Source organism: Brachyhypopomus gauderio, chromosome 8, assembly GCF_052324685.1.
Source record: "Brachyhypopomus gauderio isolate BG-103 chromosome 8, BGAUD_0.2, whole genome shotgun sequence".
Lineage (NCBI taxonomy): Eukaryota > Metazoa > Chordata > Actinopteri > Gymnotiformes > Hypopomidae > Brachyhypopomus > Brachyhypopomus gauderio.
In genome coordinates this window covers 15,112,444-15,128,967 of record NC_135218.1, presented here as the reverse complement: position 1 = coordinate 15,128,967, position 16,524 = coordinate 15,112,444, and the positions used below count along the sequence as shown (strand labels likewise).

General features: G+C 49.7%; 1 protein-coding gene across 8 annotated transcripts in view; it reads left to right on the top strand.

Moving 5' to 3' along the window:
* The window catches only part of lrp8 (low density lipoprotein receptor-related protein 8, apolipoprotein e receptor), a 115,666-nt gene that overhangs the window by 53,310 nt on the left and 45,832 nt on the right, over nucleotides 1-16,524 (top strand). For all 8 annotated transcript variants that reach the window (XR_013132808.1, XM_077014812.1, XM_077014810.1 and 5 more), the window contains 2 exons: nucleotides 476-598; nucleotides 12,727-12,855. Coding sequence is in view for 7 of the 8 variants with exons in the window: in XM_077014812.1 (XP_076870927.1) it covers nucleotides 476-598; nucleotides 12,727-12,855 (252 nt within the window). In the remaining variant the exon portion in view is untranslated. The remainder of the gene's footprint in view (nucleotides 1-475; nucleotides 599-12,726; nucleotides 12,856-16,524) is intronic.

The window sequence follows — 16,524 nt, the reverse complement described above, 5'->3', positions numbered from 1 at the left end:
TTGTGCTGAGACGCGGCGCGCGCGCGAACTTACAAAATTTGAGAGGTGCATGACCTCATGAATCGACAGCGCGCTGCGGACCCTCACGCTGCATCAAGTGTAAACCAGGCTTAAACCAAATCGCGTGTTTGATGAGCGTGTTCACCTCACTCTGCCTCTTGCCTACTTACGTCACGTGATCATAGTCTGCAGCGCGAATAGCTCCCTCTATTGCTGGACGAGGATAATGCAATTTGAGTTTGCTGTTATTCAAGGAGTTATCGTGGCTCTTTCGATATGTTTATCGTGAAACTTCACATCGCGATAACGATAAAAATACGATTCATCGTGCAGCCCTAATGCATACATTTAGTGCAACGAGCTTGCCAAGGAAATTGCATTGTGTTTAATGGATATGTCCAGCATCTTCTGACATCCCTGTCTTGTGTGTGTGTGTGTGTGTGTGTGTGTGTGTGTGTGTGTTGTTTGGGAGCAGCGAGGAAGACGTGTGCTTCCACTGACTTCACCTGTAAGAATGGCCAGTGCGTGCCAGGCCGTTGGAGGTGTGATGGAGATCCTGAGTGTCCTGACGGGTCTGACGAGGACGACTCCATCTGCAGTAAGTACTGTGTGTGTGTGCGTGTGTGTGTGTGTGTGTGTGTGTGAATGTTGCCAGTGTGTGTGGAAGACATCCATGGTGACCCTGGTGATATATAGTATTATCAAAATAATAGTAAAAAATTGTATAGCAAAAACAAATCTGGGTAGCTCCACATATACTGTTATACTGTACTGTTCTCAGGGCTGGTGACATTGATGGTGGCAGAATGAAGACACACACACACACACACACACACACAAAAGCTATACACATGCACAAATACACCAGTAGAAACAGAATCTCCCAAGTTATCACTCTGAGGTTAGCACTTCTGTGGTGTTTACCAAACATTTTTCAAAGTCTCCTTGCCCCATAGATTAGATTAGATTAGTTTCGATTCGATTAGATTGCGTTTGAAAATTGCTTAAGGCATTGTTGAGGCATGATGGTGGTGCCTGTTGGCTCAGTCCTCTCTACAAGCCTCTCCAGAGTCTTTGTCACAGAACCCACCAGGGACGCGTCTGGTGCAGTTTTAACGGAGAGCTGAGAGGCAACAGAAGCTTGTCGTGCTGTGCTCAGCGTCTCTCTGCAGGGGAGGACGGTTGAAGAACGGGTGTGGCTCCGAGCCTGCAGGCTCCGCCCACAGCCTGACCAATGGCCTTGACAGCGGAGCCATGATTCTTGCATTAAAAAGTCATAAACACCGTTGTTCTCTCGCTGCCTCAACCCAACGCCCTACGCGCGTCACGTGGCTCCGGACCGATGGCCCGCCTCCGTCACGCCTTAACCCCCACGGCTGGATGGCTGTGCTGGGCAGGCGCTCTGTCCCGCTGACCCCCCCCCCCCCCCCCCCCCCCACGGGCCCTTTTCTGTCCTCGTGAGCATGTGGGTGTTTTGTGGTGCTGGTGTTTGTACTGCATGAGTGTTGATGGCTATGCTGACGTCAGATGCGTTTCTGGTTCAAATGTCTCATTAAAGGCATTAACGGTCTGTGCGGACCTTTGAAGGACTGTGTACCTTTTTAGCTTTTATAGAAACAAATAAATGTTTACGTTTAACACAGGGTGGCCAGTTGTTGAAGGCCATTACTCTACATGCTGATGTTTTATTCTCAGCTATAACACACCTGACACCCCAGCTAATCACCCGCCTTCACCCACTAATTAACAAGCTCGTCGTAAAAATAAAATCCGCACGTTGAAGCAGAATAAACACTCGAGTGCAGCATCCCGGGGATCTCCAGAGTTTGTTGAGATTGCCTGTGCACACAATGCACTGAAGACCATTCATTACTTACAGTGCGCTATATATGCAGTGGCCAACAGAAGAGATGTTTCCACGGGTGGTGTCCTCACTCTGGCCCCCAGCGCGTGTGTGATGAGTGTTCCACAGAGCCGTCACGTGACCCCGAGCGCTCGTGCTCCCGCGCCGTCTTCGTTTGTCCACAAAACACACCCAGGCCCGTCGCACGTCTCTACCTCGTTACCTTCAGGCAAGGTCGCGTCGATGGGAGAGGCTCTCGGCGGAGTCCCTGGACTCGTCAGCACCACCTTTTTCACCACTCATTCTGTTTTTCTTACTTCACAATTAACGCACCCCCACCTTCTCACCCCCAACTCCTCAGTCCTACCTGTGAAACGTGTCTTGTCTCAAGCTCCAATCCCCGGTCAGCTAAATAATGCATCTGATTGGATTGATTTCCTTGGTAAAGAATCGATGGCCTGGCCCGAGAGACTCCTGCTATCAGATTAGAGTCGAGGCAGCAGACACTGAATCAGGAACTCGAGTAATTACTAAATTTGATAGAAATGCTTTGAGCAAATTTTGAGAAGGAAAACAATGAGCCCGGGTTGGTATTAGCTCAGCTCACAGTCGTGCTGCCCAAGGAAGACCTTGGAAAGCCAAACATTTGTCTTTGTCAATGATATGTTAGATGATCCTTAGTATGTTTATTTTAAAAAGAGGAGGAGAGGGAGAGAGATTTCAGGGATTGTAACGGCCTTGTGCAGATGTGCAGTCCGAGGACTGTATTATAGTTACATAGAGCTACAACAACAAGGCGGGTCAGACAGGGCATTTCTACGCAAGACTGACGATCCTTATAAAATAGTAGTGAAAGGCGTTGTGATGACACAGGCCTTACTGTATAATGATTCTTTCCCTACTGCAACAGTGTCAGAGTGTTTGAACTCCTGCAGTTATAGGGGGAAGCTATAGATTGATCTGCATCTCAAACACGGTAGATTCTCCTCTGTGATCTCGCACCCCCTCTCGTCTCCTTTAATGTGCTCGCCGCGGTGACGCTGCTCTCATCAGCCGGGCCTTTCTCTCGGAAAAGTCTGGAAAGTGCGCGCGCTGATTTGTTCTTTGTTCTAGCAGCTCCATTCTTCTGGGTGTGTGAGTGTGATTTGTGTAGTCGCGCTGAATTGCTTATTGATCATTTTTCGAACTGTTGTTGAGCACAACACACGAGCTTCGGTGCGGATCCTTGAGCCTTTGTGCGGCTTTGGAACAGGGCGATGCTGTTGTGAAGCGCCTCTCCCTCGACCTCACACCGCGCCCCCTAACTGAAGCGGAAGACAAAGGCCCCAGTCCCCCCCCCCCCCCCCACTCCTGACTTCACACTGCAGCTTTGCTGCATAATTAGTGAAGGCTTCAGCCTGCTGCACCGGATGGGTTCAATTTCATGCTCCAGACTGCGATTCTCTAAAGTAATTTCCCACATGGCTGTTGTGCGGTGGCATTCTGCAGCCCCCTGGGTTCCTGGGACCTGTCCTCCCCTGTCCTCCCCTGTCCTCTCCTGTCCTCTCCTGTCCCAGCACTCAGTGTGCAGGTGTCCGCTGCTCTAATTCTCTTCCCATCAGAGCCGTTTACCCTGGTTATGTACTAAGTGTTGGCGTTTCCGGTGGCCGGACTGTGTTTATACAAGTGTGTCTAGCGTATGCTTTCGTGGCTGTAACTGGTTTTAGCTGACTGAGATGTACTGAGTGTTTTTGGTTGTTATCCTAGAGGCAGTGTCTCGGGAGAGCTGAGGAGTGCCATCGGTGCGGGTCGGGTGTACAGTGAAGTGCTCAGCACACTGGGAACGAGCTGCTGGATCACCAAGCAGCGTGAGGGTCGCAGGGCTCTGCTCTGTAGAGGCTGATTTAATTGGCACAGTGCCTAGAGACGGCAGGCTCTCCCACTGTATGTGTGTGTGTATGTGTGTGCGTGTACGTGCGCACTGTGTGCGGTTGTCTATGCATGTTAGTGAGCTTGAATTTATTTTCTGTGTGTGTGTGTATGTGAGTGTTTGTCCCATTTGTGTAATTGTGTGCTTAGAGAACATAAATAATTAATGGGGATCCCATTGTTTAATGTCATAAGTTCAGAAAAGGCATCAGAACACGCGGTCAAGTGGAAGTTTTTCCGAGGCCTTGGGGTGTTCTGGCACCTGGAACGCTGGTGGAAATTCAGCCGTCAACCCTTGGGCTGGTCACAGTGATGTATAGACACTGTGATTTGCATTGCGTTTGATGCCAGCTGAAGGTCAGTGGAATGCTTTCAAAGCACCTCTGCTATGATTCCCTCAGTTCCATTTTTGTGCTCAATTAGTGACCCCTGACCTTTCCTATTTTCCATTGATTCACTGCCAGTAGCCTTAGGCCAAGACCCCGGGCTGGTGGCTTCCACTTTACATAAGCCTTGCTGAACATGATCATTCCATACTGTTGTCATACCGAGTTTAAAACCAAAGTACGACTGACTTATCTGCTTCTTATATGAATATTTATAATTCATATAAGTATGTAGGGAAATGGAAAACCTGCAGTGCCAATGGTGGATCACCACTGGGAATCCAAATTTCGAGTTCATCTGGGTCTAAGAACCTTCTCCACCATGTCTGGATTCTAATGGAGAAGCATAGTCATGTTAACAGGAGAAGAGTGTAAGAGCTGACCTGTTGCCAGACCTAGCACAGGTTTTCAGAAGAAGCACAGAGTCTGTTTTGTCTGGTTTTATGCCAGTCATCAGACACATACAGTAGCACAGACATTAAATTTAGCATTATGCAACTATTGTATAATTTGCATCTTCTTTGATTGGAAGGAAGTTAAGATCAGTGATGAAGCGGTAGCATATGTTGCTGTACTACTTGACTTTCAGAATCCGCTGCCTGTCATGTCCTGTGCTGAGAGACATCCCCTTTCATCCCGACGTGCCCTCCTTGGATGCATGACTGGAGAACTTTCAGTTAATCTGACAAATCGCACGAAACCTGTGAGAACCTTTTGTTCTCCAAACCACCTTCCGCTCCAACACCACCACCTCCCTCCACCGTACCCCTCATCAGGTACCACTGAGCCATGGCCAAATTAGAAGAGGCAATGCAAACCTCTCATTTATAATTCATATCCATATAAAACACACCTCCCCCTTTCACTTCACACACACACACACACACACACACACACACACACACACACACACACAAATTGGACACTTTATCTGAAGGGCAGAGTGTTGAAGACACGTAGAAAAGCAGCCTGTTCTCAGGTGGCCGTGCAGCTCGTGACACAAGCCTGCATGTTTCTGACGCATCGCCCTTGGAGAATCCCGCAGTCAAGAGCACACCGCTTAACTCTGCTAGTGAAATATCACAGCAAAGACACTGCAGGAGATTACAGGCTACAAAGCAGGTACTTTCTCTGGCTGAGGAAGGCCAGATATAAGTAATGCCATTAGGTGCTTCTTTTCCTCCCAGTGAGCCTAAGGGACTCTGAAGAACATTGCATTCAAATATTTAGACACGCACAGATGCTTAAACGTGCACTGATGCCCAGGGCTGCTTCATTAGAACCTCTGGTGATGCACCCACATTCACTGGCCACTTTAGGACCTGTATCTGGTATTTTATCACCCCATTTCATAAGACACAGAGGATGCCTAGCTGGAGCTGTACACATATAGTCAGCCACACTGACATTAGCAGGCTTTCTGGGTATTTAGGTGGGAGATTACACTCTGCCTAGCACTACCTAACATTACAGTAGTAGAATATTAGTGGTTCTTGTGGGAGTGAGAGTTTGTGTACCATGCAAAAACAATCGGCAAACACGGTGTGGTCAGACCAGATGCCAGCTATTGAAGAGTTAGAGGATGACTAACACAAGCTGACTTTGCAGTGAACAGTGATTAAGAGCGGTTTCCAATAAATATTAATGATCAACTATGTCCCATTCTCAAAATGATTTCTGTTCAGAACCACACTTCCTGTTCACTCAGATCCCCAAAAATGTGGAAATTCCATAAACCAGTCCCTGAAACCACTCGTGTGTGAATTACATACTAATGACTCCACACAAGATAACCTGATCTGTGCACATGTGGAAGTAATATGGACCAGTAACCGTGCGTAACTCGGCAACATGGTACAACATACTTTGTGGTGACTAGGACTCCTTTGTGGCGACTACAATGGCCCTTTGATCTGTGTGTAATAATGAAGAAACCTGTGGCATGATGTATTAGGTTTCAGACGGACAAACCAGGCACACCTGAGGCTACATGCTTTATAATGAGATGTTGATCCATTTGGGCCTTTGGTGCAGCTTCCTTATTGACATCCAAACGGGAGATTCATTCTCCTGCAAATTGGCTCTTGGCAAGGAAAAGAACACTGTGTCGAGTGACCAGAACTCCCCAGCGCCGAGCTACAGCATTGTGTCACATAGTTCAGTGTAGTAGCATGGAGAACAGAGCACAGAGAAGCAGGTGGACAGAGAGAGCTCTCTCCGTGTTGCCCCCCCACCCCCGCGTGCACGTGGTTATGCGACAGGGCCGACTCTGGGGGCAAGTCGTGAGGGAGTTTTATAAACGTGACAACCAATCAGAAGGAGCTGTGAGACAAATCGCACCTGATTGGTTAACAAGTTGCATATCACCAACCTGCCAGAGGAAAATGCCCTGACCTGCTATAGTCACTATCATATTGCGGTGGATCGCTTTAATGTTGTGGAGAATATCACAATTAACAGACAATGTTTTCTATAATGAGTCTTAAACACAGTTTGAATATATTCCTCTGGTGTCCTGAATCCTAATACTATTTCTGAAAAAATAGCTTATGGCTACAGGAAAAACGCAAGCAAATGTTATATCTTCGGATAACTCAAATGCTCTACATATTTTACATATTTACTTCCTGTGAAGCAATATTTATCCATGCATTATTTAGTATTTCCTTAGGCCACTGTTTCAAAACATTTCTTGTTTTTAAAGCCTCTTCTTTAAAGCTTCGAGTGTTTGTTTTTCTTAAAGCCTCAGTTAAAAGCAGGGGATGCTTCAGCTGAAGGCCAGCATTAAACGCTGCACCTACACCAGGCATGGTGCTCGTAGTGGGCCTGGTCCTGGGTGGAGCGTGGTGCGGCTGGGTGGAGCGTGGTGTGGCTGGCCTGACGAGGCCTAGGGGAGATCCTGCTCATTGTGTTTTGCACTAATCCTGACTGTTTGCCATCACACTGTTAAGGTTTCCTGCGGTGGGCAGCTGGGGAGCTGGAGAATGAGTAATTAAAGCAAACCTGAGCTCATTGATTCAGTCATACAGGATTCCTCTCGTGTGTGTGTGTGTGTGTGTGTGTGTGTGTGTGTGTGTGTGTGTGAGAGTGTCTGTGCATGGCCACAAAGGGCTTATTTGTCTGACAGTTCACATGTGATGTGTGTTAGTAGCTTATTCCCAATGGTGGCTGGCAAATACCTCCTCCACTCAAATCTGCCTCGAAATCTCTTGTAGTCATGACCTGAATCTGACCCTCCCATCTCTCTCTCTCTCTCTCTCTCTCTCTCTCTATATATATATATATATATATATATATATATATATATATATATATATATATATATATATATATATATATATATATATATCTATATCTCAGCTAAGGCTAGTGAAGCTAGTGCACGCGTGTGGTAGTATTGCCTTTTCAATGCATCAGCATGCAGACCATCTTGCGCTCATGTGGGACATGTGACCCACTCCAAATGGACTCCGTCGTCTGCATCCCCATGTGCACGCCCCTCTCCTACACCAGCCTATCCATGTGCACGCCCCTCTCCTACACCAGCCAATCCATGTGCACGCCCCTCTCCTACACCAGCCTATCCATGTGCACGCCCCTCTCCTACACCAGCCAATCCATGTGTACGCCCCTCTCCTACACCAGCCAATCCATGTGTACGCCCCTCTCCTACACCAGCCTATCCATGTGTACGCCCCTCTCCTACACCAGCCTATCCATGTGCACGCCCCTCTCCTACACCAGCCTCTCCACGTGCACGCCCCTCTCCTACACCAGCCTATCCATGTGTACGCCCCTCTCCTACACCAGCCTATCCATGTGCACGCCCCTCTCCTACACCAGCCTCTCCACGTGCACGCCCCTCTCCTACACCAGCCTATCCATGTGCACGCCCCTCTCCTACACCAGCCTATCCATGTGTACGCCCCTCTCCTACACCAGCCTATCCATGTGTACGCCCCTCTCCTACACCAACCTATCCACGTGTACGCCCCTCTCCTACACCAACCTCTCCACGTGCACGCCCCTCTACTACACCAGCCTCTCCACGTGCACGCCCCTCTACTACACCAGCCTCTCCACGTGCACGCCCCTCTACTACACCAGCCTCTCCACGTGCACGCCCCTCTACTACACCAGCCTCTCCACGTGCACGCCCCTCTACTACACCAGCCTCTTTGTTCTCATTCTGCCCACCACAGATCTCTTGCTCTGAATAGATCACTCACGCTTGCAGCTCTATGAAGCCTGCTACTCTTGCCCCTGCCCCCTGCTTCTGCTGCTTTTGCCCCTGCCCCTTCTGCTGTGACCTGCCACTCTCCTCTAGCTGGGATTACACCGCCTGATTCCACATTACAGACCAGCCACCCCTGTCATATTCTTAGCAGGTTCAACTGTATTACTGTAGACTTGAAAAATGACTCGGAACGATCAGCCAATTCAATTTGCATTCAGACTATAATATAAATGACTAAAACTGAACAATCTAAAGTGCTGTTCCAACCAATGGTCCCTCACATGCATCACCCCGTCCAGCAAAAATAAAGAACTAAAGGAACAAATGATCCTTCGTCTGTCTTGCGTCTCTCTTCCTTTATCTCTCTGCTTGTCTTGCTGTCTTTGTCACCTTTATGTCCTGCCATTCCTCTCAGCTTTCCCTTTGTTCTACACTCTCTCTTTCTCCATCTCTCTTTCTCCATCTTATCTTTTTTCGTCTCTTTCTTAATCTTGCTGCTTTTTCAGGTATGTTCTCTAATAGAGTCCTTGGAAAACACATAGAATACCATTGATATAAATGACTTTTTCTCTCTTGTTTTACTGAGTTAGCTGTAATCAAAGTTTGTTTCCCAGAGAGACACATTCACAACACGAATTCATGTCTTTACCTGAGCCTAGCTGTTGGATATTTATTAGAATTCACCCATCAATATTCATATATTGTTGGACAAACCGCTTACCTCATCACACTGCATCAAAAGTGTCTGACTAATAAACTTGTTTGTGTTAGAAATGATTGGCTTAAAATGTCTACCACTAAATAAATAAAAACTACCAAGTGAATAAAATCCAAAATCATAATTTCCTGCTTATTTAGTCTGGACTTTAAACAGGCCTTTAATTTTTGTACGGTTGAGCAGTGTAGTCCACACGGATGAACCGTTCTCTGTCCACCCACACAACCATGACCGGGTCTTGCTTGTTGTGTGGGTCTTGGAGTCCTCTGCTGTGTGGCGGCACCGTGTGAGTACGTAGGAGCTGTCGCATGAAATCACATTTCATCCAGAACTATATGTCTCTGACTTACTATAGAATATTAGCTCTCCTCGCGATTATCTAGACGTGTAGGAATCCACTCTGGTTTTGATGCCCGTGGCCCACCGTGGTAGAGGGAGAATCAATCCACCACTGTTAGCCGTTAGCTAACTGGCTCACACGGTGCAGCCAGACCGTGTTATGCTAAATACTAGACTCTCTTTCTCACCCTCTGTCAGGCTGAGCAGCATTAGGAAGGTAGTTAATCAAAAGTGCATTAGCATATTGTACAGGGAACTTTCTATACCGTGGAGAATGCCAGCCACACTGCACATACGTGGCCGGAATGCTAGAAACACCAACCCCTCATCCTCCCCGCCAGGCTCTGAGGTAGATGTTTCTGGATGGTCAGAGAGGAGCGTTCTGCCAGCCGTTATACACACACGCGTGCACTTGCATATCCAGTCTTATGATGTCTGGTTGATAGGAGAACGTCATACCAACGATCAGAAGATAGACCATGACTCTCAGGTCAGTGGAACAAGTGTCTGAATCGATAGAGTGGAGCGATGGATGATGGGTCTTCCCCACGGAACACTGTTCTGCAGTCTGTGTGTACAGCACTACTGACATGACCACTCTGTTCACCTTGTGGTTTGTTTACTACAACTCCCACTCCGGCTGGCATCAAGGTAAATAAAATATTCATCCCTTACAGGGCTCCAAATACCTGTTGTGTAATAATGGGAATTCACAGAAGTAAATGATAAGGTGTGTGTGTGTGTGTGTGTGTGTGTGTGTGTGTGTGTGTGTGTGTGTGTGTGTGTGTGTGAGAGAGAGAGAGAGAGAGAGAATGATGCATACAAAGAAACAGAAGAAAATACTGCAAATCTGTTTTGTTTCATGTGCATTGAGTGATGTGTGTACGTGTATTGAAAGTCTGACATCATGCACATTGCTGCTAAGGTTCATTATATTTCCCTTACGTTTAAATGACACCACCAGCCCAGTGCTGAACTCCCCAGCGCGTATCTAATGTGTAAACCATAATGCTGTTAAACACATTCATTCATAAAATACTGGAACATTAGCTGTATCTGCATGGTGGATCTGGCTGGGTGTTCTTCCTCTTCACCGAAACGATGGCGGCTGAAGCACGTGTGGGCTCGCACAGCGTTGTTATGGTGCTGATGTGTGGTCAGCTGTACTCCATCCGCTTCAGCTGCGTGTGCTCTTTAGGAAGCTGCCAATACGTACATCGATATGCCTGCCGCTGCCCCCCAACGCGTGTGTACAGCTGTCAGCTTGCTGGTGAACAAGTGCTGTTCCTCACAATGACTACCCATGTCTCGCCTCCCCCGGCCTGCCCCGCCTCCCGTGGATTGCCCCGCCTCCCCCGGCTTGCCCCGCCTCTGTTTAGGCAGAAGAAGACACACTGCCTTAAAGCCGTAGTGAGGAACCGTGCACCAGAGGCCCTGGGCCAGCTCTTTGCTAACAGTGAGCGTGGAACATTTGCCTTTCGTGCTGTGTTTCATTGATCATGTTGGTGGCTTTTGAAAACTTAAGTTGTTGCAGTGGGGAAGCTCCCTTTCCTGGCTGGGCTGGTACCTTTACTGTGGAAGTCTGGTGCCTGGTCCTCTGTCTGTGCAATAGAGCTACCAGCTAGATGAGCGTTCAGGTCGAGGATGTCACTTGCTGCAAGTAATTCCGAGGGAACTTTGCTGAGAAGCTGTGCACATAACATAAACTTTGTAGAGCCCTGTGTGACACTTCTCCTAAAATTGTTTCTCTAATATAATTAGGTTTTTGCAGGGGAAGTAATGATTATTTTGGTGGGCTTATTCATGTGCCCGTCTAAAATTTCATTTCTCTAGCCGCTATTAGCCATGTTCCATCAGTATGCGGATGATGGTGATTTGTATTATTAGATAAATATGATAATCTAATAACCTCCCACTTTCACTGGCCTTCTCATAACTTTGTTCCCTGAGGAGAAATTGACCTGAAGAAAAATTGAGTTTTAGAAGGTGATCCATTAGTGCGTAGCTAGTTCAGCCTCATTGCTTCTGCCCACAAACCTTCACTCTTGTACGAACATGGTGCTTCCCGTGTGAAATGATCTGTGAAGATGTTCAGAGTTATATCTGTATCTCTCCTTTCTTTGCTGAGGGCAAATTCTTTGTTTCTTTTGCTCTGGCACTATACGCTGTGGAATTTTCCCACTCTTGATACGGAGAGATTTTACAACCGAAGACTCGTGGATGGTAGCTGCAGAGGCATTTGGCCGAACCAAGCCAAGCTCAGGGTTCTTTCACAGTGTACCAGTCTTTCACTCTTACCTGTCCTGCTGAGCCATGGCCCACATGTGCCTCGGGTGCCAGACGCCTCTCTACTCTCCAATTACAAGCGCTAAGCCCCACTGTCCATCGGTCGGGCCGAGCGGCGAGGTGTTGGCTGGAGGTTCTTCAGGACAGGGAATGCGAGACGGCCGCTGCTGTGTAGTCAGGGCGGGTAGAGGAGGAGTCGTGCTCATAATGGGATGCCTGCTGTACACAAATGAAGAGCTGTTTAAAGTATGAGCAGCAGATAATGGGGGGGGGTGGGGGGGGCTGAACAGGCCTCCAGAGTTTGAGGGGCAGGGAAAGAGAAAGATGAAATGAGACACTGCGTTTCCCAGGTGGCCTTGCTATCTTAAGCAGTCAGCCGGCCAGTCACAATGGGCTATTCTGCTGAGTTAGACACCTCCTCGTGCACAACTCAGTCACTGTGTGATTTTTTTTACAGGTTTCATGCATTATCCTGCTTTTTTGCTCATGCAGGTAGGATAGTGTGTTCCTCTCATCTCCAGTATGGCTCCTGGAGATTAGGGCTGCTGGCGTATTCTCAGAGCCACGGTGACTTTCTGCTGATGTGGAGATGTCTCAGCTATGATTTACTTCCAAGATCTATTCTCGGAGAAAGCTTTATTAAAAGAACACATGGAAAATGATGAGGCCGGTGTTTGCTTGTTCAGTGGCTCTGTAAAGGAAAGCTCATTAAAGACATGTAAAGGGTTTTGAAAAATCTAAAAAAGCAAGGTGTAGCTGTAGTCATTGTAGCTTGAGTCAGAGTGAGATATGAAATTGATAGAGCTGGTTTCTGGAATGTTCTGTGATCTCATGATGAAACATCTGTGCGCGAGCTAGATCGGTGGCCGCCTGCCTAATTCAGCATTACATATCCCAAGAAAAGGGGGCGTTAACAGCACTGTTTTCAAAGGAACCGCTAGCAGTCCCGGTTTTATAACTCCAGCTGAACAGATGTGTAATGTGCTGTTTCTCTCTCTTGCTCGTTCAGGTCGGCAGACGTGTCCCCCTGAGAAGTTTGACTGTGGTGGCACGTCGAACAAGTGCGTGTCGCTGACCTGGCGCTGTGACGGAGAGATGGATTGTGAAAACGGATCAGACGAGGATGAGTGCTCTGCCGGTGAGGTGTGGGGTTGGGGGGGGGGGGGGGGGGCGTCTGGGCAGGGGGCGTTTTGAAGGGGGGAGAAGTCAAGTGCATAGGACGTGCCACAGACCTCCGAGTTCAATCCAGGGCCGACCTCTGACCCGCAGTGGCTAAGGAGGAGGCGTGTACCAGTCCTCCCTGCAGGCCTATAGCGGTGACAACAATGCCCGTGGCCTGAGGAGAAGCAGACATGTTCAAAAGACAGAGCTGTTCAAAGGCTGGCGCTTGGCCCCCACAAACCAGCTGTCTCCCACAAACCAGCATCCCTCGCTGAGCTTGCGAAGGAAATGGAACTGCAGCTGAAGCCAGATCAGCCCGAGGTGCTAAAGAACACAAGCACACAGAGCTGTAGGTCAGGCCAAGTCCGTCAGTGGGAAGCAGTCTTCATCGTGTACTCTACAGGAGAATCATGGAAATTGCTTTGATTTTGATTTTACTTTATGCTTAAACCTGTGACCTATAGAAGCGTCTCCTCTCATATTTATTCCTTCAGCAAATAGTATTTGCAGATGCATTTGACCTTTAAGAGCCCTTTTGAATCTTTAATGCAGCAGCTGTTTTTAGGCTGCAGGTTGTAGAGGGAAGGTTTGGAGAGGGGAGGTTTGGTGAGGGGAAAGAGAGGGGAGGTTTGGTGAGGGGAGAGAGGAGAGGTTTGGTGAGGGGAGATAGAGGGGAGGTTTGGTGAGGGGAGGTTTGGTGAGGGGAGAGAGAGGGGAGATTTGGTGAGGGGAGAGAGGAGAGGTTTGGTGAGGGGAGATAGAGGGGAGGTTTGGTGAGGGGAGAGAGAGGGGAGATTTGGTGAGGGGAGAGAGGAGAGGTTTGGTGAGGGGACATAGAGGAGAGGTTTGGTGAGGGGAGGTTTGGTGAGGTGAGGTTTGGTGAGGGGAGATAGAGGGGAGGTTTGGTGAGGGGAGATAGAGGGGAGGTTTGGTGAGGGGAGAGAGAGGGGAGGTTTGGTGAGGGGAGATAGAGGGGAGGTTTGGTGAGGGGAGATAGAGGGGAGGTTTGGTGAGGGGAGAGAGAGGGGAGGTTTGGTGAGGGGAGATAGAGGGGAGGTTTGGTGAGGGGAGATAGAGGGGAGGTTTGGTGAGGGGAGGTTTGGTGAGGGGAGATAGAGGGGAGGTTTGGTGAGGGGAGATAGAGGGGAGGTTTGGTGAGGGGAGATAGAGGGGAGGTTTGGTGAGGGGAGATAGAGGGGAGGTTTGGTGAGGGGAGAGAGAGGGGAGATTTGGTGAGGGGAGAGAGGAGAGGTTTGGTGAGGGGAGGTTTGGTGAGGTGAGGTTTGGTGAGGGGAGATAGAGGGGAGGTTTGGTGAGGGGAGATAGAGGGGAGGTTTGGTGAGGGGAGATAGAGGGGAGGTTTGGTGAGGGGAGAGAGAGGGGAGGTTTGGTGAGGGGAGATAGAGGGGAGGTTTGGTGAGGGGAGATAGAGGGGAGGTTTGGTGAGGGGAGATAGAGGGGAGGTTTGGTGAGGGGAGAGAGAGGGGAGGTTTGGTGAGGGGAGATAGAGGGGAGGTTTGGTGAGGGGAGATAGAGGGGAGGTTTGGTGAGGGGAGGTTTGGTGAGGGGAGATAGAGGGGAGGTTTGGTGAGGGGAGATAGAGGGGAGGTTTGGTGAGGGGAGATAGAGGGGAGGTTTGGTGAGGGGAGAGAGAGGGGAGATTTGGTGAGGGGAGAGAGGAGAGGTTTGGTGAGGGGAGGTTTGGTGAGGTGAGGTTTGGTGAGGGGAGATAGAGGGGAGGTTTGGTGAGGGGAGATAGAGGGGAGGTTTGGTGAGGGGAGATAGAGGGGAGGTTTGGTGAGGGGAGAGAGAGGGGAGGTTTGGTGAGGGGAGATAGAGGGGAGGTTTGGTGAGGGGAGATAGAGGGGAGGTTTGGTGAGGGGAGAGAGAGGGGAGGTTTGGTGAGGGGAGATAGAGGGGAGGTTTGGTGAGGGGAGATAGAGGGGAGGTTTGGTGAGGGGAGGTTTGGTGAGGGGAGAGAGAGGAGAGGTTTGGTGAGGGGAGAGAGAGGGGAGGTTTGGTGAGGGGAGAGAGAGGGGAGGTTTGGTGAGGGGAGATAGAGGGGAGGTTTGGTGAGGGGAGAGAGAGGGGAGGTTTGGTGAGGGGAGAGAGAGGGGAGGTTTGGTGAGGGGAGAGAGAGGGGAGGTTTGGTGAGGGGAGAGAGAGAGGAGGTTTGGTGAGGGGATATTGAGGGGAGGTTTGGTGAGGGGAGATAGAGGGGAGGTTTGGTGAGGGGAGGTTTGGTGAGGGGAGACAGAGGGGAGGTTTGGTGAGGGGAGGTTTGGTGAGGGGAGACAGAGGGGAGGTTTGGTGAGGGGAGACAGAGGGGAGGTTTGGTGAGGGGAGATAGAGGAGAGGTTTGGTGAGGGGAGATAGAGGAGAGGTTTGATGAGGGGAGGTTTGGTGAGGGGAGGTTTGGTGAGGGGAGGTTTGTAGAGGGGAGGTTTGGTGAGGGGAGATAGAGGAGAGGTTTGGTGAGGGGAGATAGAGGAGAGATTTGGTGAGGGGAGACAGAGGGGAGGTTTGGTGAGGGGAGATAGAGGAGAGATTTGGTGAGGGGAGATAGAGGGGAGGTTTGGTGAGGGGAGATAGAGGGGAGGTTTGGTGAGGGGAGACAGAGGGGAGGTTTGGTGAGGGGAGATAGAGGGGAGGTTTGGTGAGGGGAGGTTTGGTGAGGGGAGATAGAGGGGAGGTTTGGTGAGGGGAGGTTTGTAGAGGGGAGATAGAGGGGAGGTTTGGTGAGGGGAGATAGAGGGGAGGTTTGGTGAGGGGAGATAGAGGGGAGGTTTGGTGAGAGGAGATAGAGGGGAGGTTTGGTGAGGGGAGATAGAGGGGAGGTTTGGTGAGGGGAGATAGAGGGGAGGTTTGGTGAGGGGAGGTTTGTAGAGGGGAGATAGAGGGGAGGTTTGGTGAGGGGAGATAGAGGGGAGGTTTGGTGAGGGGAGGTTTGGTGAGGGGAGATAGAGGGGAGGTTTGGTGAGGGGAGGTTTGGTGAGGTGAGGTTTGGTGAGGGGAGATAGAGGGGAGGTTTGGTGAGGGGAGATAGAGGGGAGATTTGGTGAGGGGAGGTTTGGTGAGGGGAGATAGAGGGGAGGTTTGGTGAGGGGAGAGAGAGGGGAGGTTTGGTGAGGGGAGAGAGAGGGGAGGTTTGGTGAGGGGAGATAGAGGGGAGGTTTGGTGAGGGGAGGTTTGATGAGGGGAGGTTTGGTGAGGGGAGATAGAGGGGAGGTTTGGTGAGGGGAGATAGAGGAGAGGTTTGGTGAGGGGAGGTTTGTAGAGGGGAGATAGAGGGGAGGTTTGGTGAGGGGAGATAGAGGGGAGGTTTGGTGAGGGGAGGTTTGGTGAGGGGAGGTTTGTAGAGGGGAGATAGAGGGGAGGTTTGGTGAGGGGAGATAGAGGGGAGGTTTGGTGAGGGGAGGTTTGTAGAGGGGAGGTTTGGTGAGGGGAGATAGAGGAGAGGTTTGGTGAGGGGAGGTTTGTAGAGGGGAGATAGAGGGGAGGTTTGGTGAGGGGATGTAGCTCTCTCATGGTCGGCCACCTTTACCTCATCCAGCAGAGCCCTGCATTCAACCTCTATTACAACACCGGAGGAAATTTAAACATTCATTCTAAGTCTGTCATATTACACGTTTACTCCTGAAAGCCC